Source organism: Acipenser ruthenus, chromosome 9 (assembly GCF_902713425.1).
Source record: "Acipenser ruthenus chromosome 9, fAciRut3.2 maternal haplotype, whole genome shotgun sequence".
Classification (NCBI taxonomy): domain Eukaryota; kingdom Metazoa; phylum Chordata; class Actinopteri; order Acipenseriformes; family Acipenseridae; genus Acipenser; species Acipenser ruthenus.
This window is the reverse complement of record NC_081197.1, coordinates 21,649,991-21,677,839: the sequence shown is the minus strand read 5'-3', so window position 1 is coordinate 21,677,839 and position 27,849 is coordinate 21,649,991. Positions and strand designations below refer to the sequence as shown.

At 38.2% G+C, this 27,849-nt stretch overlaps 1 protein-coding gene across 3 annotated transcripts; it reads right to left on the bottom strand.

Annotated features, from left to right (window-relative positions):
- Positions 1-3,615: 3,615 nt before the first annotated feature.
- Positions 3,616-26,380, bottom strand: LOC117406237 (transcription regulator protein BACH1-like). Of its 3 annotated transcripts, none has more exons than XM_059029693.1 (5): positions 26,224-26,380; positions 22,815-23,066; positions 18,683-19,951; positions 7,244-7,450; positions 3,616-6,512 (listed from the first exon to the last, which is right to left on the bottom strand). In XM_059029693.1, exons 2-5 carry the CDS (start codon positions 23,052-23,054, stop codon positions 6,189-6,191), a joined length of 2,040 nt encoding a protein of 679 aa, XP_058885676.1. In that variant the 5' UTR covers positions 23,055-23,066; positions 26,224-26,380; the 3' UTR covers positions 3,616-6,188. The 3 variants fall into 3 exon arrangements, with proteins under 3 accessions (XP_058885676.1, XP_033866065.2, XP_058885677.1); XM_034010174.3 differs by having other exon boundaries at positions 26,213-26,378; XM_059029694.1 differs by having other exon boundaries at positions 26,263-26,375.
- Between the last annotated feature and the right edge of the window lie 1,469 nt (positions 26,381-27,849).

Genomic DNA, 27,849 nt, shown 5'->3' with positions numbered 1-27,849 from the left:
TCCGGGATGTCAGAGACGGGAGAATCCCCACCAATCAGGGGCTTGGCTTGCTGCGCGAGTGTCCGCAGTTGCAACATTGTTGACAGAATCAAGGGACGAGATATTGCAACTTCAGGGGATCGAGAGCGGGAAGCCGTGTCTGCTTGGGATTAGTGGCTGGTGCACTGGGGGCATGCTGCTGCTGCCACCGAGATGAGGAGACAAGCTGGAGAGAAAACAGCAAGGAAGCGAGATTACAGTAAACAGAGGAGAACCAGAGACTGCGCTCAGTGGCTGTAGCACACGGCTGAGTGAGTGGAAGGACAACTGTGATGTAAGAGACAACACTATGGCAAATAGCAGGAACTGACAGTTGTTGGATCAACACCTGCCTAGGCATCTTCATATACTATGCGAAACGGCCAACCTGATACCAAGTGTATACATGTTCCATGTCTTGTATTAAAATAATAATAATAATAATAATAATAATAATAATAATAATAATAATAATAATATTGGTAAAAAGTAGGAGCCCATATTCAACATAAACTGAGACAGCTGAAGCCAGGATTGGCAGCAGAAATAAATCTGCAGATTGTAAAGTTTACCTAAACATGTTTTTATCCCCCTACCCCATGCATTAGTATTACAAAATACCATTCTGAGACTTTACTTTTAATGATTTATTCAGACTCTACATTAAACAGCACATCAAAAAGAGTTAAAAAGCTGTGTGTTTATTTTTTTTCTCAAGCATTAATTATCTTACAATGAATTTATTCACATTCTAATTCAAATTAATTCAAAGTATATTAAGTTATTGCTGTTAATAAATGTATGGTTCAATTCATAGTACAGAAGGATGTGTACATTTGAATACAAAGGTTTAAAGTCATGTAAAAAAAATAAAGCTTTACAGAATTTAACAAGGCATTTTATGAAGATCCTGGCAAATATGGTTGAAAGGAATTCATCATTTTATTATATATATATATATATAATTACACACACACACACACACACACACACCAATGTTAAAAAGCACTACAAACAATTTTTCCAGTTTGCCATCCTGTAGCTGAAAAAAATACACACTAAAATAATTTGATCTTTTTATTACTAAAAAAGGTGCTTTTAAAACAACATTTATTATTGGATACAGTAAACTAATGGTGTTTTACTAGTGTTACAGAACAGGCTGTAAGGCTTAAAACACAACACAGCCTGTTCAGTAACACTAATGTTAGCTGTATTAAAGCAACACTTATTTTAATGCATAGCCTTGGTAGACAAAAAATAGTTCTTGCATTTAAACTTAAATAAATTAAAAGCTAGTACATATAACTAGAAAAAACAAATAACTAAATAAAGTGTTATTTTATGCAGGGTTGTCATTTATCATTATTCAGTTACAGTACAGTCAAGTCTCCAGATGGCTATCTACCACATCACGAAAACATGTATGGTCCCAATAAACATATTTTGTTTTGGATGTTAATTTCGGTTTTGAAAGCTGGGTCATTCAATGGTAAAGGAGTACAAAAAGTGAGGCAGGACCAAAAAAAAAAAAAATTCAAAAACAGGGAAAATAAAACTATCATAGTAATCTATATAGTGTCTATTTTCTGTATTTAACAGTTAAAAGATTCCTTCTGCATTTCATCATCAGAGCTGGTTGAACACCATGATGATTTTATAAAAACATATGCAACATGGACAGAAATCTAAAATTTGAAATTGCAATATTGTTGTTTTATTGTTTTAAGCGTCTAATTGTTTTATAATAAAATATGGGTTAAACTACTTATTTTAATTTTGATCAAGGGCAGGAAAATAAGAAATGTATCAGCTACATTACAATACATATTTGAAAAGTCTATGCAATATTTGCAGCTCCCAGTCGCTTGCTTCATATCAACTCTCAAGACCCACTTGTTCTCTCTTGCTTTCAATGCTCTTTAAGCCCGATGTCTGTTAATAGCCGTTGTCAATTTCAGGTTTTTCACTCCATCTTATCTGTATGATTCTGTATGACACCCGCATCCACAATATTTAGAATTCACATCCTAGCTCTGTATTTAATGTAATATGCCTGTAGTTAATGTATTAGCATTGTAATATGCATGTACCGATCGGCCTCCAAGGGTGGAAGCATGTATTCTGCACCCAGGGGGAACCTGAAACGAGAGAGATTGTTAAAATAGATTTGGCCAAGGGTCTCCTTTGGGCCAGTTCGGCTGGGCCTAAGGTTGGGAAGTGAACATCTGGAAGCCCAGCGCCCCATTTTTTTGATGAGGAAGTGCTTAACATTAACTTTAGGTGCCAAGGTTGCCACAACCATATGAAAGGAATGAGGGGAATAGAATTGAGGGGGCAGACCAGCTCTAGAAATCAGAGAGTAGAAGAAAAACAGTTTTGTGTTATGATGTCACAGTTAGCATTGATAAAGACAGGATCAGAAGGGTTGCGGCAGGAAAGATAGTGGGATAGGAAGGAATAAGGACAAAGCGGAGAGTTGAGTTTACCGAGGAACATGAATTGACACGGGCAGAGCTTGTCTGTTTTGGTGATATGAAGAAAAAGGAGATTGTGTGAAACAGGGACTAGAAAGAGGTCGCAGGAACAAAGGCCCAGAGATGAAAAACTGAAAGGAGGGGACAGTGAATTAGGAGCATTGAGAATATCAGTAGTGATGGGGAGACAGGAAGGAGAGTCACTCTTCGCCATCCTCTTAACCCTTTGCAGTCAATTTATTAAGTGCGCGTCAGGTCCAATTTATTTTCACACGCGCAGTTAATTTTAGACGCGCTGTTTAAAAGTATTTTTTTTCCCCACAGTCAAACGGGTTTAACCCTTTGCGGTCCATTGTCGGACCGGGTCCAACATTGCAATTATTCCTCACAGGTCCTTTATCGGACTGGGTCCGACATCATTATGGCAACGCAATAAACGGGTGTCTAGTCGTTTTTTCTCCGGAAAAAGCTGAGAAAAACATTCAATTGCCCAGTGGGAGCGACAAGAGCCGAGACAAGTCGGGGGGGGGGGGGGGGTATCTCATGAATAGTCATACATGGTATCAGGTATCAGATAACGGGGGCGGTCTGAAGTAAACAAGTTGGCTGACTGAATCAGCGCACAGAAAACACAGACATTTGCAGAGCTTTTTTGAGATGTTATAGTAATAAAATAATGACTTGGATCGCATTATTGAGGAGTTTGGTGATAAAACGAGTGATCCGGAGATGATCGATCGGTATGTACGACTATTATTATTATTATTATTTATTTCTTACATAGGTGAACGCTATAGCAAACGAAAGGGTGGGGCGGGGCTGGAGATGCCTAGTGAATGCTTTGTTGATATGCAGGGCCATTTAAACCCGTTTGACTGTGAAAAAAAACACTTTTAAACAGCGCATATAAAATTAACTGCGCGTGTGAAAATTAATTAGACCTGGCGTGCCTGACGCGCAGTTAATAAATGGACTGCAAAGGGTTAATGTCTATAAATAATGATTAATTGTCTGGTAACATATGTAACATTTTTGACAGACATGGTTACGTACTAAATTACATTTTTAAGACAGAATATTTACTGAAAAAAAGTGGACAACAAACATCAAAACAAAAGACACAAGTTATCCACTTTATTGCATATAAATCATTATTCATCAAGAGAAACAGGATTTTGTAATGTTAAACTGAAAATCACTCCACCAGAATGTCCCATTTACCACTATAAGAAATGCTGGACATAATTTATATACATAACTATATTTTTAGATATTATTTTTCTGTAATTCTAAATTTAGTAAATCTGTAACAAAAAAAAAAAAGGTAACAATTATATGCATACATTTACTTATACAGGGACATCTATACATTCAAAACATATGTTATCTGTTGTATCATTAGGGCAGAATGTATCCCATTAGCATAGAATGACCCAGCTACAAAGGTTCATAACTGGCAGTTTCGTGCTTCAAAAAGTAGGCAGAGCATACATTCGTTTTTTGGTCTTGCGGCCTTGTTCCTTTGGGGGAATATGTAAATAAAAAAATAGGCTAATTAGACTGCTTAACCCCATTAGTACAGTTACTTAACTTTGTACTGTAGTCAGAAGTGTTTAATCCTTTTGATAACATAAAAATAAAATTTCCTATCAATTTCAAAACTTTTTTTTTTCTATAAACCTGGACTGCATGTCTTTCATAAAGCAGAAATTTTTTGTTTTCAAAATTAAAGTACATTTAAATAGAATTATGTTCCTTTCGTTCAATTTTTGGATTATTATTAAATTCATGGTTTTATTGCCAGCATTTTTAAATGTACTATTCCTGCTTGCAGTTTTTTTCTGGGATACAAATGCTTTTATTTCATGGTAACAATCTGCCATCTACTGGTGAAAATATAAAAGAACACCCTGTTTGGTATTGTTTCAATGTGGTTACGACATGAGCAGACATGACATGATTATATACAGCAGTTTTTATTCCCCTGGTTTTCATGTTTAAAAATGCACCTGGTTATGTTGTTTCTAACTTATTTGCCCAGTTTGTTTACCACTTACATTTTAGGTGCTTAGACGAGACAAGTTTGATAAGGCCATCTACTCCAAATGATAATACAGCAGACACATACATTTATTGAAAAATGAACATCTTTTTTGCTTATTTAGTAGTTTTCTTCACTGAATTAGTGAGAACATCCTATAAATTGAATTGAATGAGGTAGGCATGTAATCATATGGAATTATATGAGGGGTCTTCAATAAGTGTCGAGAATAACTTCTGATATCTGATAAGTAATTGCATGCTTATGTGACTTGGTTCTTAGTTTTCTGCATCATACATGGCAATAAGTAAATGTCCACCAATGTCTAAGCAGACGGCAACAAGACAGTTTCTCTGCGATGTCATATCATTTATTACTTTACACTTCTACTTATTAAGAAGACAGTAACAGAACGGACTGAAGTTACAGAAACTGATGCTTTGTACGCAAAAATACCAAATGTGCGGACTGATAAACAAACACTCGGCCCACACATTTTCCTTTTTGTTTAACATCATATGGTCCTCATGCACAGACCAAAAAGGGCATCTCTAATGATACATGTCTGCCAGCAGTCATAAGTTGGTGCAGAAATGAGGATAACAGAACGAGTACAAATATCAGTAGCTTATGAGTTACAGTTAAAGCATGGGAGAGTATCATGATGAAAAACTATACAAAGAACAGATCTCTTTTTTTTGCCTCGCATAATTGTATGCGTCACTACAATAAAATCACCACAAGCACCAATTCTGAGGTAAAAATACTGTATAAGATACCAAGGTGTCAATTTGGTCAACCTCTACCCCACCGAAAAGTCACAGCTGGCTTTTATTACATCACTTTCCACTGGAGAATCACCCCGGATTGCATTCACCACCTATGTGTTCCCAGGATTAACCCTGGAAACAGAAGCAATCCAAGATGATTCACCAGTGTTGTGAAAGCCTTGAAAAAATGCAGCTGTGGCCTCCTGAACTACAGTGTCTGTTGGAAAACTTTACAATAAAAAAAAATGTCTCAAGCACCAATGAAATAAATTCCCGCCTACTAAAACATGACTGAAGCACCAACTACGTTTTTTTTATTTATTTATTTTTAGTAAAAATTAAAAGGACAAAAAGGTAAGACATTTGTATTTAAAAATAATAAAAAGTGCAGAAACACCTAAAAGCAAACAACTGTTGTCATGGACTGCCTAATGTATTTCATTTTTTAGGCAAAATACATAACCATTTATATATATATAATATATATAACACACACACACACACATTGTTGTACATTAGAATCAATGAATCAAATATATTACTTATTAGATTAAACAGTAATTTCTATAGAAATTGTCATAGTATTTATAACTTTAGTAAATACCATCTTCTTATTGTGGTGGATAAAAACCACGTTTTAAATGTGAAATAAGTACAATATGGTGTGGTTGAAAAGTAGTGACAGAGTGTAAAGACAGCAAATAAAATACATGACCATGGGTTTACCAAGAATTAGAGCCAGTGTTTTCTGGAAATGTAAACGGATCACTTATTTGTCATTTCTTGACAAAAAAACCTGTTGTAACACTGGCAACAATGTTCAGTAGATGATGTGTTCTTTACAGTCCTTAGGAATACCTGAAAAGTTTCCACTGGCTCTTGTTAATTCCCTGCTGTGTACACTTGACTTGGTTGACAGACTTCAGTCTCTTCTGCAGGTCCTACAATAGAAGTCTCGGCTGAGAAGCCCATGGAAGGCAAGGCCTGAGCTCCAGGCTCTGGGTTGTTTGTGTTTTCTTTCTGGCCCATTAGTAATGAAAGAGGACAGTCGAGGGAGGAATATTTCACAAGTACCTGGAGTTGTTCAGGCCTAAGAGCAGCCTCACTACATACCTTCTGATACAGACTGGAGAGATTCTGCCATGTCTCATCCTTGCTCATCTTTAACTTGTTTTTCTCATGCATTAACTTGTCCTTTTCATTTCTCTGCAAAAACAGTTTAAAAGGAGTTATGTTAAAACTACAATATACAATATTTCTACCACTCGGCAAGCCGAATATAATAAGAACGTTATTACAATCCGATAGGGGCTGTTAATTTTTAAAGCCTTCCAGGTTTTAAATTAATTATTTAAGCCTAATAAATAAATGTATAGCTATATATTAAAGGCAACTTGAAAAACACACATAACTGGAATATAATAACAGCCATCCATAACTTGCATCAAGTGGATCCTGCGATACATTACGTAGTTCATCCGTAAAACAGGTTTTCATTAATGTATGAACGAAATTGAGTCCCGAGTGAACAAGCACAAGAGAGCACTAAGACAACAAAACAGGGCTTCATATCTGTTTTTTAGTTAATACTTGTATATTAAAAAGGGCGAGATGCATTTGCTTCATCTTTTCAGTTTTGGGGAAATTCAGCGTTTCCATGTTGCAAACGGCTTTTTGCAAAAAAAAAAAAAAACTACCTCAATAAGAATGGATTTTTAAAAAAAAAGAATATTTATTGATTTTTCATTTGTTAAATGTGGTGGATGTAAACCCGAAAAACACAGATTACAGTATAACTTTAGGCAAACTTCTTGTCGTAAAAATCTGTGCATAATGTAACAGTGCAATTAATATAACACCACCTACATTACACAACAAAAGCATATCAACATTTTTGTGATGCTTGTAAAGAAACAAGTCTGGCCCTCATTACTTACCAGTTTATCAATTTCACATTCCAAATTCTGAATGCAGTCCAGTTTTCTTTTGCGACATCGCTGGGCTGCTATTCGATTCTTGCTTCGCCGTCGGACATCATGTATAAAGTCCAGTTGTTCTTGAGTTAGGTTGTGGTTTTTTAGCATTTGTTGGAAATCATTTCTTGTCAATGATGCAATTTTTTCCACTGAAAATGGTAATTTCACCTGAGAATTAAAGCAGATAAAACTTATGTTTTGAACAAATATACAAAAATAAATAAATAAATAAATAAATAAATAAATTTATGGTTAAATAATCAGCTCTCAAACTAGCTTTGTGTCACTTTCTAATAAGTCTTTCTTTATTTCACTTTTTGATGATTTGATACATACTTTAGTCCCAATAATATTTATTGAAAAGCATTATTTGTCAAAAGCATCTGTACACAGAAATAAAAGTTATCTTGCACAACAAAATGAAGCACTCAGATTAGCTAATGAGGACTTGTGGCAAAGTGGTTTGCAGTGTGCAGGTGTAGTGGTGATGTGATTACAAAACAGAAGACGGACAACAAAGTTCACGGTCCAAACAATACGTTTATTTTGTAATACTGGTCTGGCGACCGCAAATAATAGTGATTTCCGGGTTTTGTGCTGGCCTTAAGCGACAGCTCCGGATCATGTTAGCTGTCTAATAATAACAAACAGTTGAATTAGACACGACAAACAAACCACTAACGGTTACTTTACAGTTCTCCTTTCTCAGTTCGCTCTTAACCATAACAAAAGGAACAGATCACCTAGCCTCGTCCCCTTTTGTACCATCAGTCACGTCCCCTTGGTTAGTGAGTGCAACCGTTTCTCCTCCAATCCATGGTTGCCACATTGCTTCCCTTCTGGGGCGATGACATGGTGTACCGTAGCTACATCCCCTTTCTAGATGGCCAACTTCCACCTAACCCTTGGAATTAATTGTCTGACTATCCAGTCTGGGGCACTCTGTTCCCTTTACACACAGTGCCCTCACAGGTCGAGAGGGAGATTTATAACCAAGATTCATTCTTTCTCTGGTCACAGAACTATATGATTTATAAAGTCAAATAGTTGTCTCTTGGCTGTCCCATTATTATATATTTTTTTAAACTGACATACACAGATGAGGTACATTAAAATGTTTGAAATAAAAAAAAAAAAAAACACCAATAGTTTGTGTGTGCAAAGTAAAATTAGTAGTTAGTAGTTATCTGCGATGGACTGGTGTCCCGTCCAGGGTGTAGTCCCGCCTTGCACCCTATGTCTGCCGGGTTAGGCTCCGGCTCACCACGACCCTCTACAGGATTAAGCGATTACAGATAACACTGTGTAACAATTTTTATTTTTTTTTGGTTCCTGGGTAGTAAGTGTTATTTCCTAATTGCTTATGCTTCAAAAGTATAGAAAATGGCTATTATTCCCCACAAACTTTGCTTTTGTGACCAGGACAGTGATATTTTGAAATTTACCTATTTTCCAGAACATTCCAGATAGATTCAGTGCTGAGTAAACTTGGAGTAACTTCTAGAACTTTCTAGAAGTTTCCAGTAATATAAATAGTAGTATAAATACAGGGGCCTTAAGCCCACCAGTTTAGTTTAGTTCCAGCTGCCTAAGTGGATACATATCTGCATTTTTCTGAGATGGCATCAAGAGGCTACAAGCATCCGGCAGACGCATTTTGCTATGTCTGCGGCCAATTTATCAAGACAAGAGCGAAAAAGTACTCCGTGGAAGCATCTGCTAAGATGTGCGAGGCCTACAAGGCATATTTCGGCATGCCTGTCGGGGATCAAGACAAACCCTGGGCACCTCATTTCACCTGCGAGCACTGCAAAAAAACTCTGGAAGGTAAGATGGACAATTGTTGCTCAGAATTTTATGTTATAAAATTTGTTAATTTTTTAAATTGTAAAAGTTTTTAATTTTAAAATGTTTTACAATTTTCAATGTTATTGAAAAAATATATCATATATGAAAAATGTTGCGAGAATCTCTGTGGGGAGGAACAACGTCAAGTGGGAGCCACTGGTAGACCCCCGGAAGGTGCTGATGCCACCAGTGCACATCAAATTGGGCCTTATGAAACAATTTGTCAGAGCTCTAGATAAGGAGTCAGCAGCCTTCAAGTACCTTCAAGACTTCTTCCCTAAGCTGTCTGAGGCAAAGGTCAAAGCCGGTGTCTTCGTCGGACCACAGATAAAGAAGATCCTGGAGTACAAAGAATTCCCCAAGAAGCTCACTAGTAAGGAGAAAGCGGCTTGGAACAGCTTTGTCGCAGTGGTTTGGGGCTTCCTGGGCAATCACAAGGCCGAAAACTATGTGGAGCTGGTTGAGACTCTGGTGAAGAACTACGGCACAATGGGCTGTAGGATGTCCCTCAAAGTCCATATCCTTGATGCTCATCTTGATAAATTCAAGGAGAACATGGGAGCGTACCCGTAGGAGCAAGGCGAGCGCTTCCACCAGGATATACTGGACTTTGAACGCCGCTACCAAGGACAGTATAACGAGAACATGATGGGAGACTACATTTGGGGGCTGATTCGTGAAAGTGATTTACAGTATAATCGTAAATCTCGAAAAACTACTCACTTCTAAATCTTTTGTAGTCATTTTTGTATTACTTTAGTATAAATACATGTTAATTTGGATTCATATGTTGTTTTTTTCTGATTTTATGTGAACGAAGACACACAAATGCGCCCGTTTTCTCATTGGAAATAGGTAAATTAAACAAAATATCACTGTCCTGGTCACAAAAGCAAAGTTTGTGGGGAATAATAGCCATTTTCTATACTTTTGAGGCATAAGCAATTAGGAAATAACACTTACTACCCAGGAACAAAAATTGTGTTACATAGTTAATGGATGGATGATTAGTAGTTATTTTACAGACACATAGCTTATTAGGTGTTGTCTATGTGTACTACTGTACAACATTAAACAAGGCACCGGGTACTAAATAAATCAACAAGGAAGATTAAAAAATAAATTTAAAAAAGACAGAAATGCCAACACAAAAACACCTTTTAAAAAAAGTATATGCCATTGGTTTGTTGTTATTATTATTCATTTCTTAGCACACGCCCTTACCCAGGGCGACTTGCAGTTGTATACAAAAATACATAACAAGAATTACAGTAATTAATTCTACAGTAAGCAAATAAAATGTTAGCTGAGGTCTGCGGAACAAGTAAAAGGGATGCAACGGGCATGGGCAACCCACCCAAAAACAACCTGAAAGTAATTTGAGGAAGAAGATGCTTAGTACCCAGTTCCAAAATGAGTTAAAATTAGCACCCAGATTCATGGGGTGTTGCAGCCTACCACTTGGAGTCTTAGTGCAAGTATCTGGAAGCTGCTATACAGTAAATTCAATGGTTGTGTGAGCAGGTCAGTTTATTTTTATTAAATCAAGGCAGTTTCATTTACTATGCCTGTATTGGAGACATGAAATTAGGGTCATTGGTCCAAATACTTTTGATGCATTCTATTCTATTGGTACATTGACTGAATTCAAATTATAAAAGGGCATACTTAATCATATGTCATATATAAAATATAGTAACAGGCTATAATAAAATATGCACATGGAATTTTCAAAGTTCGGATATCCGTTCAAGATTCAAGTATTCGAATATTTGTTAATTTGCAAAACCATCATCAATGCCATTACATGTAACACATATTAAAAGTTAAAAAAAATGTCACAGAATTAATAAATGGTTGTAAAGGCCTTACGATACTGTGAACAGGAGAGAATGAATATGCGCTGTAAATCGACCTCCTGACCAGGAAGGGCGCTAAATAAGGTTGGTGGTCTGCCTTCACAGCGATGGCCCTACACAATGGTAGGACGGAACCAGAAGTCGCCCATCTTGGTGAAAAGGCGTAGCTGTAAGACTGCTAAACAACTCTATTGGATAACACACGGCTCTGTGCTGACCGTGGGAAGGAGTTTGGCAGTACAAAGGGGACGCAGCTACAGGAATACGGCCCTTGCGCTGAAAATATAAATCGAGCCGGGAGTGTTGTGTTTTTGTAGACGACGAATACTTGGGAGCTGAAGCCAACTAAAACCCTGGATATCACCCCAAGCAGCAAACACCATTCAAGACTTCACTGGGAGCACTTGCCATTTTCCTTGGCACTCTGGATTATTGTGTGTGTGTGTCACTGAAAATACAGTGTTGTACACAGCCCTCTATCTGGACTTCCCGTCATTCCTGCACCACTCACAGTCCGACAACTACCAAATTAATTAAGTACAAAACAAAAGGATTACACACAGTAATTATGGATAAAAAAAAAAATCGTGTGTCGTCAGGTAAAACAGTACAATAAACCAAGTGTCCATAAACACATTTCATCAGAAAGTTTTAAACACACACAACACTAAGAACAATTAGCTGAGCTTGTTGACTCTCCATTGCCTTTTAAATTCTTTGCTCCCTGTGCGCTGTGTGAATGAAACATGTTCCAAGAGGAGCCTTTTTCGCAACCAAAAACAAAATAATATAAAATACTTGACAAAAGTGACATCGCTGTTATCTGTAGTACTGTTTTGGGAAGGCATGTGACAATTTTTTATTTAAAAAAAAACAAAAAAAAAGGGAACTATATATTATTCATCTAGGTTATCGGCCTGCTTGGTTGACTAACAACTTCCTACAGCTGAATTTTAACAAGTTTCTTTTGATAGGCACTAGCAAACAACTCCAAACTACATCACTATCTTTGACGTCTTGTGGCTGTGATATTGCTGTATCAACCTCAGCCGGAAACCTGCAAGTTGTTTTAGACTTAGTTTTGAGGCTCAAGTCTCATCGTGGTTAAATCACCTTTTTACCATCTATGTAATATTGCCAAAATCTGTTCTCACCTTTCACAAAAAGACTGAGATTCTGATTCATGCCTTTGTAACATCTGAAACTGATTATTGCAATGCACTGTTGTGGGGGTTATCTTCTAAACTGGTACATCAGTTACAGTTAGTCCAGAATGCTGCTGCAAGAATATTGACAGGCAAAAATAAAATGGAACACATTACCCCCGTCCTAAAATCACTACACTGGCTTCCGTTGGTTTTTTTGTTTTGTTTTTAAGATCCTCTTGCTGACCTTCAAGGCTGTCCAGTGAACTGGTCCTTCATATTTGATGGACTTATTGCATTTTTATGTCCCTGGGTGTCGGCTACACTCCTCAGGAGCGGGGCTCCTGGCTGTTCCGTCAACTACATGCGCTACATTGGGAGGTCGAAGCTTCTCTTCTTGTGCTTCTGCTCTTGGAACTCACTGCCACTATTTGTGAGAGGCTCCGATTCTGTACAAAAATTTAGGGGTTCTCAACTGGGGGTCCGCAGCCCCCTAGGGGGCCTTGAGGAGGTTTCAAGGGGTCCTCCAAAAATAAACCAGAGAATGTGTTATTTTCCCTGCATGCTTATGACACGTGGAAACCTATTAGCTTCAGCATGTCATAAGCATGCACAGAAATTAACGCGTTCTCAGGTTACGTAACACGTTCTCGGGTTACATATGGTGTAACAGAGCTAGCGGGAGCACAACAGATTACAAAGCAGAGGACAAATCGTTGGAAACACACACAATAAATACCAGATATGGATACATTTTAAATTCAACCATGAGCATCACAAAACCCACAGAATTATGATACAAAAGTTCAACTGGAAGGGCTGAAGAACAGAGAGGAGGTGGTGCTGTGAGTAAAAAACATAAAGCCGTTATTAACCTTGTAAAATTAAGGAAATACAGCTGCTTGAATTTCGTTTTTATTTGTACTAGAAGTGGAGATATACTTCAACCACAGTGTGTAATTTGTGCACAAGTACTGTCCAATGAATATTTGAAACCCTCAAAATTGAGATATTAATCACCAAGTATGAAATAGATAAAAACAAGCAACATTCATTTTTTGAGCGAAAACCTAAGGAACTGCTCGGTACTAAAGCTGTAATGAAATCCATGACTACAGTGGATAAAAAGCTTGTAATGTCATCGTACATAGTGGCACAGAATTGCTAAAGCAAAACAAATAATAAAAATGTATACGATTGCTGAGGAGTTGATAATGCTGTGTGCCATTGAACTTGTAAAGGAAACGCCTGGAGAGCAGAAGGCCAAGGAACTGGCAAAAATACCAATGGACACTGTCAACAAACACATCTCTTATGTCAGAAGACATAGTTTCGCAGTGTACTGATCGGCTGCGCAGCAATGACCGGAAAGCATTCTGGTGTTGTGTAAAAAATAAAAGCTGTTGTACCTCACGCTATTTGGACACATTGCTTTTTACATCAAGAGACGCTTGCTGCGAAAGACATTGACCCAGGTCTTCATAGTGTTCTGAACAAAGCGGTAACACTCGTTAAATTTATTAAATCCAGAGCAACAAACTTCAGGTGTTTTGCTGCACTTTGTGAGGAAGTGGGCGCAGAGCACCATTCCTTGCTCATGCATACACAGGTGAGATGGCTATCTCAAGGAAGAGTTACGTACTTTGTTTCTGATAAGAAACCCGAACTTGCCAAAGTGCTGAAAGATGACATGTGGCTGGCAAAACTGGGTGACCTCGCAGACATATTCAGTGAAATGAATAAGCTGAATAAAACTATACAAGGTGCGACGCATTCAAAAGGAAACTACAACTCTGGAAAGTTTGTGTCTGTGGGGGGGATTACTGATATGTTTGAACTCCAACATTCTTTCATTCAGGAACAAAACATTGACGTAATGAAACCACAGCTGGCAGCGCATCTGTCTGGTCTACTCAACAAATGTAATACTTACTTTCCTGAACTCACGACGGAACAAGCCGCTACACACCTGTGGGTACACACCTACAAACCCCATTAGTGAGAATATTGAAGCTAAACTGCCACCCTCTGTCCCATCAAAGCTGTTTGAAGAGCTCATTGACATTTCATCAGACAGCTCCCTCAGAACGTTCAGTGAAATGCTGCTGAAGACATTTTGGTGCGAGTGCTCTGATGAATACAGCACTGCTTCTTCTGCAGCACTGAAGTGTTGGTCCCATTCAGTACAACCTACTTATGCGAAACTGGATTTGAAAACAAAGTACCGAGCCAGGGTGAACACTGATCATGACATGTGTGTGTGCTTGGTGAAGATACCTCCACGTCTTGACAGAACTGTTGCTCAGCACTAGCAACAAGTTTCACATTGAGTAAGTAAGAAAAAATTGTATTATATATACCCCATTGGGGCTGGTAAGGGTTAGCTACCCTTGTCGGCAGTATCCAGCTCTGTGTTTACAGGATGCTGGAGACACCCGCCCAAGGCTTCTAAGAAATTAAAGAGAAAAATACCCCTAGAGTCTGCGAGAGCGGGGGCGGAAGATGACTCAACGTTGGACAACACGGTTAACGACTTAGGAACGGAAACGGATATGAGTATGGAGAGTACTTCACAAAAGACTAGTTCAAGATCTGCAGTTAACAAAGACATGGAACTCCAGGTTTGTGTCTGCGGCTGGAGCAAGGCGACAACGGTCAGGGGTTTGAAGATTCATCAAGGGAGAATGAAATGCTTGAGGGAGAAGGGACAAGGGCCTCGCATTGATCAGTACTTCTTACGAAGTCAGTCAAGTCAGTCGAATGAAATCCAGCGACAGGAAGCAAACCACAGTTCGCAGGATATCAGCACCCCTGTCATAGATGTGAGGAGGACTTGCATGGACACAGTTAGTGATGAACCTAATGATCCTTGTGAACCCGGTCAGACAAACCAGCATAAGAGAGAAAAGAACCTCAACGGGCACAAGCCTGGAGTTAAATGGCCAAGAGCTTGTGAGAAAACTGCATGGGACACAGTAAACACAGATCTCTGCGTTGCATTGGAAAGATTAAGTGGAACAGTTGAAAAGAAGCTGGATAAATTTGGGGACATCATCTACGCATATGGAAGTGAGAGGTTTGGAGTTGAAAAAAGGAAGGAAAAAGTACAAACTATTCCTGGAAAGTCTAGACGGCAGCAGGAGATTGAACGCTTAGTTAGAGAAAGGAGACAGCTGAGGAACCAATGGAGAAGAGCAGAACAAAGTCAGAAGGAGGGACTCAATCTCTTACAAAGGGTCATAAAAGATAAGCTTGCAACATTGCGCAGAGCTGAGCGCCTACGGAAACGCTACAGAAAGAAGGAGCGTGCGAGAGCTAACTTTTATAAAGACCCATTCAAATTTGTAAAGAAGTTATTCACCAGTGAGAAGAATGGCACACTAAAAGCATCTAAGGTTGAGCTGGAGAGATATTTGGAGGAAACACATACAGATTCAAAAAGGCAGGAGCCTATGTCAATTCCGTCAGACATCCCACCTATCAATCCACCAGAATACCAAATGGAGGACTGTGCACCTAAGTGGAAAGAAATAGAGCAAGCTGTGAAAAAAGCAAGGGCTTCATCATCTCCAGGGCCTAATGGAGTTCCGTACAGAGTGTACAAGAGTGCTTCAGGAGTTCTACGAATTCTGTGGAAATTGATGAAAGTGGCATGGGAAAAACAGGTTGTACCAAGAGCATGGCGCCGAGCAGGTGGAGTCTTTATACCTAAAGAAAAAGATTCTACAAGCATCAGTCAGTTTCGTCCCATTTCCCTATTAAACGTAGAAGGCAAGATTTTCTTCAGCATTATTGCTCAGAGATTGTCAGCTTACCTATTAAAGAACTGCTTCATTGACACTTCAATACAAAAAGCGGGCATTCCAGGTTTCCCAGGTTGCTTAGAACACATCAATGTGATCTGGCAACAAATTCAATCAGCTAAAAAGGAGAGGAAGGAGCTCCATGTGACATTCCTGGATTTGGCTAATGCATATGGTTCAGTGCCACATGAACTACTTTGGGCAGCATTTGATTTTTTCAGTGTACCGATGACAATAACAAATTTAGTGAAAGCCTATTTTGGAGATTTGCAATTCAGTTTTTCAACTTCAGAATTCAGCACTACATGGCAATGCCTAGAGGTTGGAATAATGGCAGGATGCACCATTTCTCCACTGGCTTTTACCATGGCAATGGAAGTAATCATTAGGGCATCAAAATGGGTAGTAGGAGGAGAGCGCTTGGCTTCTGGAATGCGACTACCACCAATTCGAGCATACATGGATGACATGACAACCATGACTACAACAGTAGCCTGCACTAATCGATTATTGGGCAAATTAACCAATAACATTGAATGGGCACGAATGCAATTCAAGCCCACTAAATCAAGGAGCATCTCTATAATTAAAGGCAAAGTAGTAGATAAAACATTCTTCATTAATGGTGAGGCAATACCAACAGTGTCTGAGAAGCCAGTGAAGAGTCTTGGGAGATGGTACGACGGGGATCTAAAGGACACAGTTCGTGTGGGAGAAGTTAGACAACAAGCAGTGGAAGGGTTGAAGAGCATAGACAGCTGCGCTCTACCAGGTAAACTAAAACTCTGGTGCTTTCAGTTTGGTCTACTGCCGAGGTTGCTGTGGCCACTGACTGTGTACGAGGTTTCTTTGACAACAGTAGAGAAGCTGGAAGCTTTAATCAGTTCATACATCAGGAAATGGTTGGGAGTTCCACGCTGCCTCAGCAGAGTGGGACTTTATGGTAAAGGAATACTGCAGCTACCAGTCTCTGCTCTAACCGAGGAGTTTAAGTGCGCCAAGGTCAGACTGGAAATGACATTAGTAGAGTCACGCGATAAATGCGTAAGGGAGGCAGCACCTGTGTTGAAAACTGGAAGAAAGTGGGCGGCAAAGAAAGCTGTGGAAGATGCAAAGGCTGCCCTTCGAATTGGTGATATCATGGGGCAAGTTCAGCATGGAAGAGGGGGTCTTGGTTTCAGTTCAACTCCTCCTACATGGCACAAGGCGGCCCCAGCTCAAAGAAGGAAGCTGGTAGTCAACGAGGTGCAAAAGCAGGAGGAGAGGATGAGGTGTATAAAGGCCATTTCCCAGGCCAAACAGGGAGAATGGATGAGATGGGAGAGTGTGGAACAACGCAAGATTGGCTGGCAAGACCTATGGTCAATGGAACAGAGCAGGATCAGTTTCCTCATCAGGTCAACATATGATGTTCTCCCATCACCACAGAACCTAAACCTCTGGGTTGGAGAGGATCCCTCATGTCCTTTGTGTTCATCACCTGCAACATTAAGGCACATTTTGACAGGATGTAAGGTGGCTCTTAGCCAAGGACGGTTTACTTGGCGCCATGACCAGGTGCTGCGATGTTTGGCCTTAGCATTGGAAGACAAGCGTAACATGACCAATAAGTTGCCACCTGTTCCATCAAAACATTACACACAAAAGACAACATTCCTCCGCCCAGGAGAGCAACCACCAAGAAAAGGTGTTAAAACCAATCCTCGCCCAGGACAACTGGAAGCTGCTAGAGACTGGAATATGCTGGCAGATGTTGGTCAACGGCTTATTTTTCCACCTGAGATTGCCACCACTAACCTTCGACCAGATATTGTCTTGTGGTCTAGATCAGCACGCCTTGTTCACCTAGTAGAGTTAACAGTGCCATGGGAGGACGCTGTAGATGAGGCGTATGAGAGGATGAAAATGCGGTATGCTCAACTAGCCACTGAAGCGGAACAGCGAGGATGGAGAGTTCGGGTTTACCCAGTGGAAGTGGGTTGTCGAGGATTTGTGGCACACTCTACAACCCGGTTTCTCAGAGACGTCGGATTCAGTGGCCAAGAGTTGCGTCGCACAGTGAAGAACTTATCTGAAGCAGCAGAGAGGAGCAGCAACTGGCTGTGGTTGAGACGGAAAGATTCTGGCTGGGGACAGGTAAGTAAGCTGGGCTGAGTTGAGTGGGGGACGGAGGGGGGTGATTCTGGGACGCCAGAATCACCGTCGAGCCCTCTTGAGGTGTCGTGGGCTAGTCGACGAAACACTGAGGATGGAAGGTGCCCACTTGAAAACCCCAGAGATGTACCCTACTTAGCTCAATCCAGACGGTTGTCATGCTGATGCGCTGGGGAGGCCGCACTTTGGTTGATCCCCGGAGCCAGCATCGCAGCCGTTGTGTGTGCTGATGCGCCAGGGAGGCAAAATAAGCTGATCCCTGGAGCCAGCATTACACTTCAGCCATTAACACCAGACAGAAGGATATCTACATCATCATATGGAAGGAAACGTAAATGGATGGAGATGCATATGGATCACATTAGTTTACTGTAAAGCTACGTCTTAGTTGGTGCTTATCTTGGCGAGAGCCGAGTTCAAATCAGCATGAAGTTTTAACATCTACTCTCGTGTAATGGAAATCATGGTGGGCCGTGGAATTTTTTATAGTGGGGTGGCTCAGAAGCAAAAAATTGATTGATTGATTGATATTGTAATTTCATAGTTACAAAGTATAATACAAAACAGTTTGCTTATATCAAAGTTACTAACCTCACGTGCTCGCTCTCTGGTGTAAGATTCACTGTCTCCCTCTGTGTCAAAGTCAGATTCGTCTCCTGAGTTGACTGAAGAGATGCAAGGGCTTTTCTCCTGCTGCGATCCTTGGTCACATTCAGTTCTCTGTTCCTCAAACCTTCCACAGCAACCATCACTTTCAAGGTTGCTCAAGAAGGGGCAATCTGTAGCGCCTACAGCAAAATCAGACCGAGGTTCATACATTTCACTTATACTTATTGATAACCAAGGACACTCAGGAGTTTTCTCCGATGACTGCTGCAGAGAACCTGGCACTGTGTCAAAAGAACCTTCTTGTCTGGTGTTAAGTTCTCTCCAAAATCCCTTTGCTAGATGTTCAGCGACCTCTCTCTCGACACTGCTTCTTCCAGTACAGGCAGTTTGGTTAACATCCTGAACTTCAAAACCACAATTTGAGATTGAAGGCTTAGGTAGGACTGTTTCTATTGTTTTTTCATTACCATCACTCTCTGGAGCACTACCTTCTACAGAACCTGCGACACCATACATTTCAAGAGCATTTAAACTGCAGTGATCTGATGTGTTAAGTGTTGACCCATGAGACTGACTACAAATTAAGCTGGGCTGCAAGACACAAAAAACACTAGGATCCTCCAAAACATGTGGGACACAAGGGTGGCAAGTTTCACTCTCGCAATGTTCTCCCATTTTGGATTCGGTGTCAATATTGCCGGTGGGATTTCCCTTTCCTTCATCAGTGTTTCCATCTGTAAGGTTGCATGTTTCATTTTGTGTTTGGAGAAACTGCTGAGTCTGAATATCCTGTAGCGAGGGGTTGCACTCATCTTTCCCACAAGCAAGCTGAAACTTCCTGTATTTGGGGCATAAAGATGAATAATCTGCCTGTCCGTCCCTCTCGGAACAGTTTGGGCTGCAACTTGGATCTTTCTCTGATTTTGGTAGAGAAACAATGCTCCTTTGAGATACATAGTCCAAGAACTCAACTCCAACATCATCTATGTTTAAACTTAAAGAATCTTCCTGGATGGCTTGGGGCTTTGACTTCCAGCATTTCGTTTTGCAGCACAGTTTCCTGGGACTATCCTGTGGGTCTGTCCTACTTTCAAAGAACTTTGCTATAATAAAATTAAAGCATGTTTTTTCCAAGTTGTGGAAACCCAAAATCTCTGCACAACTACAGACCTCTAGAACATTTTCTTTGGTTAATAAAAGTTTGGCAGTATATGCAAACTCAAGCAATGGGTCAAATCCTTTTACTGTTACCTAAGAAAAAAAAAAAAAAAAAAAAAAAAAAAAAAAGTATTATTGATAATTGTCAGAACATTCCTTAGTGCATTACAAATGTACACTCCTACCTCAAGTTCAAGTGCCACCCAGTGACATCAAAACAGCAAGAATGAATAAGAACACTGTATTGGCTACTGTAAGCCCTTCATGCAGATTTCTTGTCAATTGAAGTGTTTAGTAGGTATTTTAAAATTACCTTTGATTTGTATACATTTTAATTCATAATACCTAACTGTACTGCTGCTTAGTCTATTACTTTGCTTTTGATTCCATTACAAAAAAATGACACAGATTGCAGAAAATAACATCATTTAAAATAATATATTTAGGGTCTGTCAATGTGCCTGCCTTCACAGGACCACGTGTCCATAACGGTTTGTCCTGCAAAGCACGCTTACCTCTGCAAGCCAGCTATATTTCACTATCAGTAAACCCTGGCATGTCCCTAAGACTACTGTGTCTATTTTCAAGTGACTTAACCTAAACAAAATGTCTTAATTTATAAAGAATCCCTCACAATTAGACAAATAAGCCAAAGCATTCACTTGCTAACAGACGTTTTCCTCCTACTCCAAGCAGTTTGAGAACCAGCCACAATCAAACTGCATCACGTGTTAAGAGTGGGCATCATATCTTTGTTGAATAAAAAGTACACTATAGGCTTTAATCCATGTATTCATACTTTCGTAAACATTGTTTTCACATACAGTATAACACAAACAATTAAATATTTAAATTTTGTTTTTCCTGTTAACACCCCAAACTTCAGGAACTGCTTTCACTTTTAGGTAACTGGGTTCTACCATATACTGTAGCATTTACATAATTTACTGTAAGGCTGCATTCACACTGGATCCGTTTCTAATGGACTCGGTCTGGTTCATTTAGTTTGAAACAATGTATCAATGTGCTTGTTGTTCACACGTATCTGCGAGCAAAGGGACCGAGCTCGTATGTATGCAAACTAAAGTTTTTTTTTTTTGGTCCTTTTCCTTTTTTTTCAGGACTTAGTCCGTTTGTGTTCACAATGCAGTTTCCAAGTGAACTCGGTTCGTTTATATGGTGTGTGAACCGGATGTTTACAATATCCTGCAAGGCATATTGAAACATGGCAGCTATTGATTTATTGCTCCGGTTTTTAATATAGGGTCATTCAATGTCAACTCAACCAGAGCGCTCTACCTCCACATTTTGATTTTGTGTAGTGGAAGATACAAGTCAGGTATGAAACCAGACCAAATATTTAAGCTCAATGATGAAGATTTGTCGAGATACGCCCATTTTTGTGTGTGTGGGGGGGGGATGGGGAGTCACTCCAAAATGAAACATGTTTCAACTATGATTTTGAGGATTTTAAAATGATACTTAGAATGTCAGTAGCCCTATGAATGGTTCTGTACCGATAGCCAGGGAGGTCTTCTGTAGAATTCATGCAAAAGAAGTACCACCGCTTTAGTATAAGCCCACTAAAGGTCAGTTTGTTAACTCATGTCCGACAAGGGGTTTCAGTCCTTCAAAGATGGGGCCATTTTTTAAACTTTCATCCTGAAGCCTTTTTGTGGGGTCAATAAATCAGACAGTGAAGTAGGTAGACAGTAGCAGAGCTGCATACAGATAGTCAGTTGAAGTATGAGCACACCTAAGCAATTTGAAAGTGTATCTCTTCAACTTAAGAAGGAACATGCAATTAAAATCACTCAGGAATTTGACAATTGTACAATTTTTCAATTTTAACGCCCCCGGCAACACAGAAATACTAAAGCGGTGGTACTTTATTTTGCATGAATTCTACAGAAGACCTACCTGGCTATCTGTACAGAAGCATTCATAGGCCTACTGACATTCTAAATATCATTTTTAGATCCTCAAAATCACTCCAAAATGAGACGTGTTTCAAGTATGATTTCCAGAGTGATAAAATGACTTTATTCTTTCAATTCACTGATGCCGTAGCAACTCTGAAGCCTTTAAAATAACAGTATGACACAATAATGGTTTAAAAATTTAACATTGGGTAAATTTACTGCAGATCATAACAGCTCATTATTTTCATTATTATTTTCTTTATATTGTAATCTAGTCAACACCTATTAAATGTACAAAAAGCCAAATTTAAAAAACAGATCAGCTATCAGCTATGAACATATGGTATACATGATTAATCATGAGAATGATTAAACAAATAAATCCATAGAATTGTTTATTTTATTTTTGAATGGCGATAACACAACCGGATATATTACTCTGCTATTAACTTCTAGAGTACACGGATGCAGTTTTGTACTTAATAAAAGAAAATAAAAACAATAGTATATATATATATATATATATATTTTTTTTTTTATTTATTAGATGGAGATTAGCGTTAGCCTTGACTGCGGAAATGGCTGCCATGATCTGAGTATTGGAGGAAAGCTGGAGCGTTGGAAACATTTGCATAGATCTGAGGCCGCTGCAGAATCTGAGAGAATGAAGAATGCATTGCTCTGAAGCTGCTGCAAAATGTATTGATTTGATCAGGAGCAGTCTATGAGTGTACTGTCCATTGCCGGGTAGGAGGACGCTTTGACTGAAATGTTGATAATTGTAGGACATGGTTTCCTAATCTTACTGGCGGCTCACATTGAATGGAATGATGACTTTGAGACCACCCAAGCGGACTTTGTTGTTCACACTTCACACTAAACGTAGCGAACCGTACAGAGTGCAGACCAAACCCTCTAAACAGACCCAGTGTGAACACAGCCTAAGACTACATTTAACTTAGAAATGAAAAAGTACCAACCCTGTTTGTTTTTAATAAATACCAATGAATAATGAAACCAGTGATATGACTTACCTCTGTAGGGAGTGTAATAACAAGGTCAGCTTCCGACTGACCTGTAACTCTTGAATGAAAATAATCACTGCAGGCAGCAACCAAAGACCGGTGTGCACGAAACCTCCTGTCTTCTACCACAATAGTCACATCACAAAGTACATCACGCTGTCTTTGCTCATTCAGACAAAGAAGAACGTGTGAACTGTGGACTGAAGACTGGTAGGTGTAAACTGAACCCCTGGTATTATTTAAAGACATTCTGTTTAACACCTAAGGAAACAAAAAGTGTCAAACATAACACATTTATATTATATATATATATTATATATATATATATATATAATGTAAAAATTCATTCCATTAACATTAACATTTGTATTAAGTATTACATTTTGTCAATGAAAAAAGGTCCATTTTTTTTTCCCTACTTATAAAAAATCTTATGACACCTGCACAGAACATAAACAAGATATTTAATTTTAAGAGTGAAGACTTTTCTTTATGGAGTTGAACAATCATATAAAATGGATGCATAACATTAAACACACTTCAGAAAACAATAATCTGCATTTAACACATAATTTTACAAAAAAATGACTGCCAAACATACAACTGTTACTATTTCTATTCATTATCTAAATTGATAGAAACCTTCAAGGAAACATCTGAAGGTACCCCAAAATGTATTTCATTCAACCGGAATTGGAAAACCTATGCTGATCAGCTTCCACCCAAAAAAAAAAAAAAAAAAAAAGTCAAATGACATTGGTCCAGTGGGATATGGATTTCAAAGTAATCTGACAGCACATAATCAGAATGATAAAACTATTTACTGTAAGTAACAATGTAAAGATAATTTATACAGAAAGAATGTGCTGGTTGGAAGTATTTCATTTGTTACCTAAAAGTAATTTCTCTCTCATTGAAATTTGAACTACAGTAAAACACCACAACATAACAACTGGCACGACAACATAACAACTGGCAGCTGTCCTGTATGAGTGGTGTATTGTTACCATGCTGTACGGGAACTCCTCGGTGTTTTACATGTATTAAAATGATGAATGCAGCACATTGTTTGTTACGTTTAGATTATGTTAAATAAGCATTTTTCCAATTACATGGATACCTTGTTATCCTGGACAAACTTGTTTTTCTGACTAAACTGAGAGGTAACCAAAGTCTGTTACAGGAAGCAGTATTTGCAATTGTAATACTCTAATATTTTCCACAGTTAGAGACACTGAACAACGCACCTGATAACCAATCTGCACAGCTACCTGAACAGTACTAACCCTTTTTTGGATTATTATTATTTTTATTTTTTAATTTTCAGCATGCTTCCTTCCTTGAGTGCAAGGTAATAAAGCTGTTCATTATTGACAGACGACAGGAATGTAATCAGAAAAACTATGATGATTTATCTACAAAAAACAGGAATCTTCAAATATCCACCAATAACAGAGCTAGAATGACTTGCATCTGTATGAAGCTGCAAGACCCATCTACCAGACCCATCCATACAAGTTATTAAAATATGCCCAATTCTCAGAGAAAGACACTTGCATTCTGATAATATAAGCCCTATTTTATCTTTACAATAAAGATTACTTAACGTATAATGTAGCCTACATTACACACATGTTATACCTACTGTATATAAAACTGTATTTTATCTAAATGTGACATTTAAAAACAAAAACCACTATGCTTTAATCTACATTTTATGGAATTACCACTGTTACTGGCTTCTCTCTAAATAAATACTTTCTGTTGATTTGCTGTGCTTTTTTTTTTACTTTAAGATTGCAAAAATATTAACATTTAACAAAAAACCATTATCAATAACTTGTTTTTGCAGATAAAGTGAATATCTACGTGTGTGTATATATGACACACACACACTATTTTATTTAAACACAGGATGCTATGTGATAATACAAAATAGTTGGTCAGCACCGTTACTGTGGTTATGTGGTAGGGTGCTGACTCACACACTTGTGCTGACAAAGGATGAGCAAGCACTTTCCTGATTCTCCTCCTTTATTACTCCCCCCCCCCCCCCAAACCAACCACTACACAGTTATCTAATTGAAACAGCGTCTATTAATGTACTTATTACTAGACACAGCGTCAGTCTAGCCATCGTGATATATAATTATTGTCAATTTACACTGCAGCTAAGTAAATTACTCTATTTTTAAAAGGAGAAAAAACACATTTCAAAGCGATGAAACTAGAAATAGCAGATATTTATAAATTGGGTTGTTTATTTACGAACAATTAAGTTGTTTTATAGGAATATTTTAATAGCATGTCAACAAACGTAACAAAAAAAAAAGTGCGTGTTGTTCTGGACTACTATTACTAGGCTGACTGAAACCGTGTAAATATAAAACCAACTACTGCATTATAATAAATAATTAATATATATATATATATATATATATATATATATATATATATATATATATATATATATATATATATATATACTCCAGTACAACATTACAATGATGTTCTCTTTTTCCAAAGCCCTACATTTACGTAATATAATTTGCATTTTTTTCAGTCTGTTACTAATTTGGATCATATGTCTTTACTTAAAAAAAAAAAAACAAAAAAAAAAAAACGTTTCAAGTTACATTATTTCAGGAACTAAATCTCTGCTCCATTTTTTTCCACTATTACACAATTTTCGAGAATAAAGTTGAAGTTACAGGCGTGCGCTTCCTTATTTCTCTGATGACAAGCTCGTTTCTTTTTTTAAGGAAGTGGGAAGTACTTTTTAAACGGCATGTTTCAAACAATAAGATTAAGAAATAAAATGCAAAATGTATGTACATAGTTAACAACATTCTGATAACATGGTTTTGTAAAACACAATGAATACTATGTGACATGCTAATTTAAAAAGACTCCTTTAGGAACAACCACCTTCTGGCCACTTAACTATGTTTTGTACATAACGTAAAACATAATGACGTTTGTATTGCGATTTGCGATGTTTGAAACATTCTTTACCTGCGGTAAATTCGTGTTTGTATTAATTTGACTCAACAGCTAGGAAAACACGTGGGCTATCCCTGGATCTTCCAAGTTGTTTGTTACAGTATTTCACAACCCAAAAATAATGTCTGACTGCCACGCTTCTGTTGGTATGAGGTACATATGATACTGTATAATCATACATGTAATACTGTATTCCAAATTTAAAATATCTCGGTTTAGCTATGGCATAAATAATAATGTGTTAGCAAAAATGTACGCGTTCAAGTACCTCAAAAACCGTACTAACAATTGGATAACTCTGAGATTTCGCTACGGCATAACGAAATTAATTTAATGCATATTTGCAATAAGTAGCTCAAGATTGAACCAAAAGACTAAAATGAACAATCGTCTTAATAACTCACCGGTAACATACCCGTTGTTGTCAACTGTAAGTTATGTTTCGACTTCTTACCCCAGCGATTCTATTTTCTTTCCAAACATTCTTCCATTATATTTTAGTAATCTCCTCTGTCAGCCTCAAACCTTCGTTTTCTTTCAGACAGCAGTCATGTGACACTAAACAAACATTTCTATTCCCTCCCTCAGCAAGCATCCCTTAGATGTTATTGGTTCCAGTTGCTGTCAAGTGTATCTATTTTTTTTTCAAGCACTACTTCCGCTTGTTGAGCTGAATCATATAATTGTGAGGGGAGGTGTCCTGTTCTGTGGTTACATACACTAGCGTTTTTTGGTGTTTTTTTTTTTTCCAGCGTGACTTTACAGAATTTACATACCTAGAGAGGAATCAGGTGGAGAAAGCATTAGATATGCTAATTTTTTGAAGAGCAGTTAAACAGAATTTCTGTGAGTCACAATGGTTCTTAAGTACAAAGTCAAAACAGAAAAATCTTCTCTCAGAAGTGAAAGGGTTTTAATGGAGCAAACAGTACAGTCTTACAAGTCCCACAATAAAGGGTTGCAGCCACACTGAAATTACTAGTGTATGCTGCACACTAACATATAGTGTAAAAGCCAGTATGATTTGTCTTGCTGCTTGGTGATACTGTGCATGTTTATGTTTGCAATATGCAGTTTTATCTGCTAGTGCTAAGTACACTGTGACGGTACAGTGCATTCGGTGCAGTGTTGGTGCACTGACTGGCCTGAGATAGTATACTATCTAGCTCTTCTTAGAATGGTGCTGTTGTCAATGATATATAATCTAGCACTTTTTGGAAAGGGTGCTTGCTGTTTTCAATAGTATATTATTTAGCATTCAGAAGGGTGCTAATTTCAATTGTACACAAGTAATAGAAAAACAATGTACTGAATAACCCATTAAAACCAGAGATCATTTGTAAATGAGAATTATGTTTCTCAAAGGCTGAATAAATAAAATATAAACTTGAAGACACTGAAAAATACTTTAAATCAAACCTTTTGTCATATCATTTTAATTTCTTTAGTACTTCTAAAATGTAATTTATGTATATTACATTTACATAAAATTATCAGTGATCATAAGACCACAATGGAGAGCACCATATGTAAAGAGCTGTTTTGTTTCTAGGAAAATGCAGTGGCACCAGTGGTTATTTATGTTTTATGTAAACTATTGATACCTCATAACTTCAATGCGGAAGCTACAGTAAGATACATTGGACTGTATTTTCAAACCAGTTACTTCAGTCTTTATTTTCTTTGTAACTTTACAAAACTAGAACCAAATAAAGTGCAGCTTCTAGTAACCAGACAAACGGGGGATGTAAGCAGTATGGTTAATTGATTTTCACTCATAAGCACTCAAGATGTTTGTTTCTTAGTTTTAATACATTAACATGGTGCTTTCTCCTTTCAAAAAACTGCAGTGCTTGTAGCAAACTAAACAGTCCCACACATTCTGCATGACATGCACATCTATTCACTATATACTGTAGGTCTGTAATGTGTGGTTCTGACAGGAATTACCTAGGAAGTGCATTGTAACAGTATTCCCAGAAGACACCCACTACCCAGGAATCTCTGTTAGAGGGCACTACCTAATTGTATGGTATTTGAC

Excerpts from the sequence above, each read along its gene's own strand:
- LOC117406237 (XM_034010174.3), bottom strand. Across the intron at positions 19,952-22,814 it reads TTATTACACTCCCTACAGAG|GTAACAGTAAAAGGATTTGA; the intron begins GTAAGTCATATC and ends TTTTTTTCTTAG. Across the intron at positions 6,513-7,243 it reads AATGTGAAATTGATAAACTG|AGAAATGAAAAGGACAAGTT; the intron begins GTAAGTAATGAG and ends CTGTTTTTGCAG.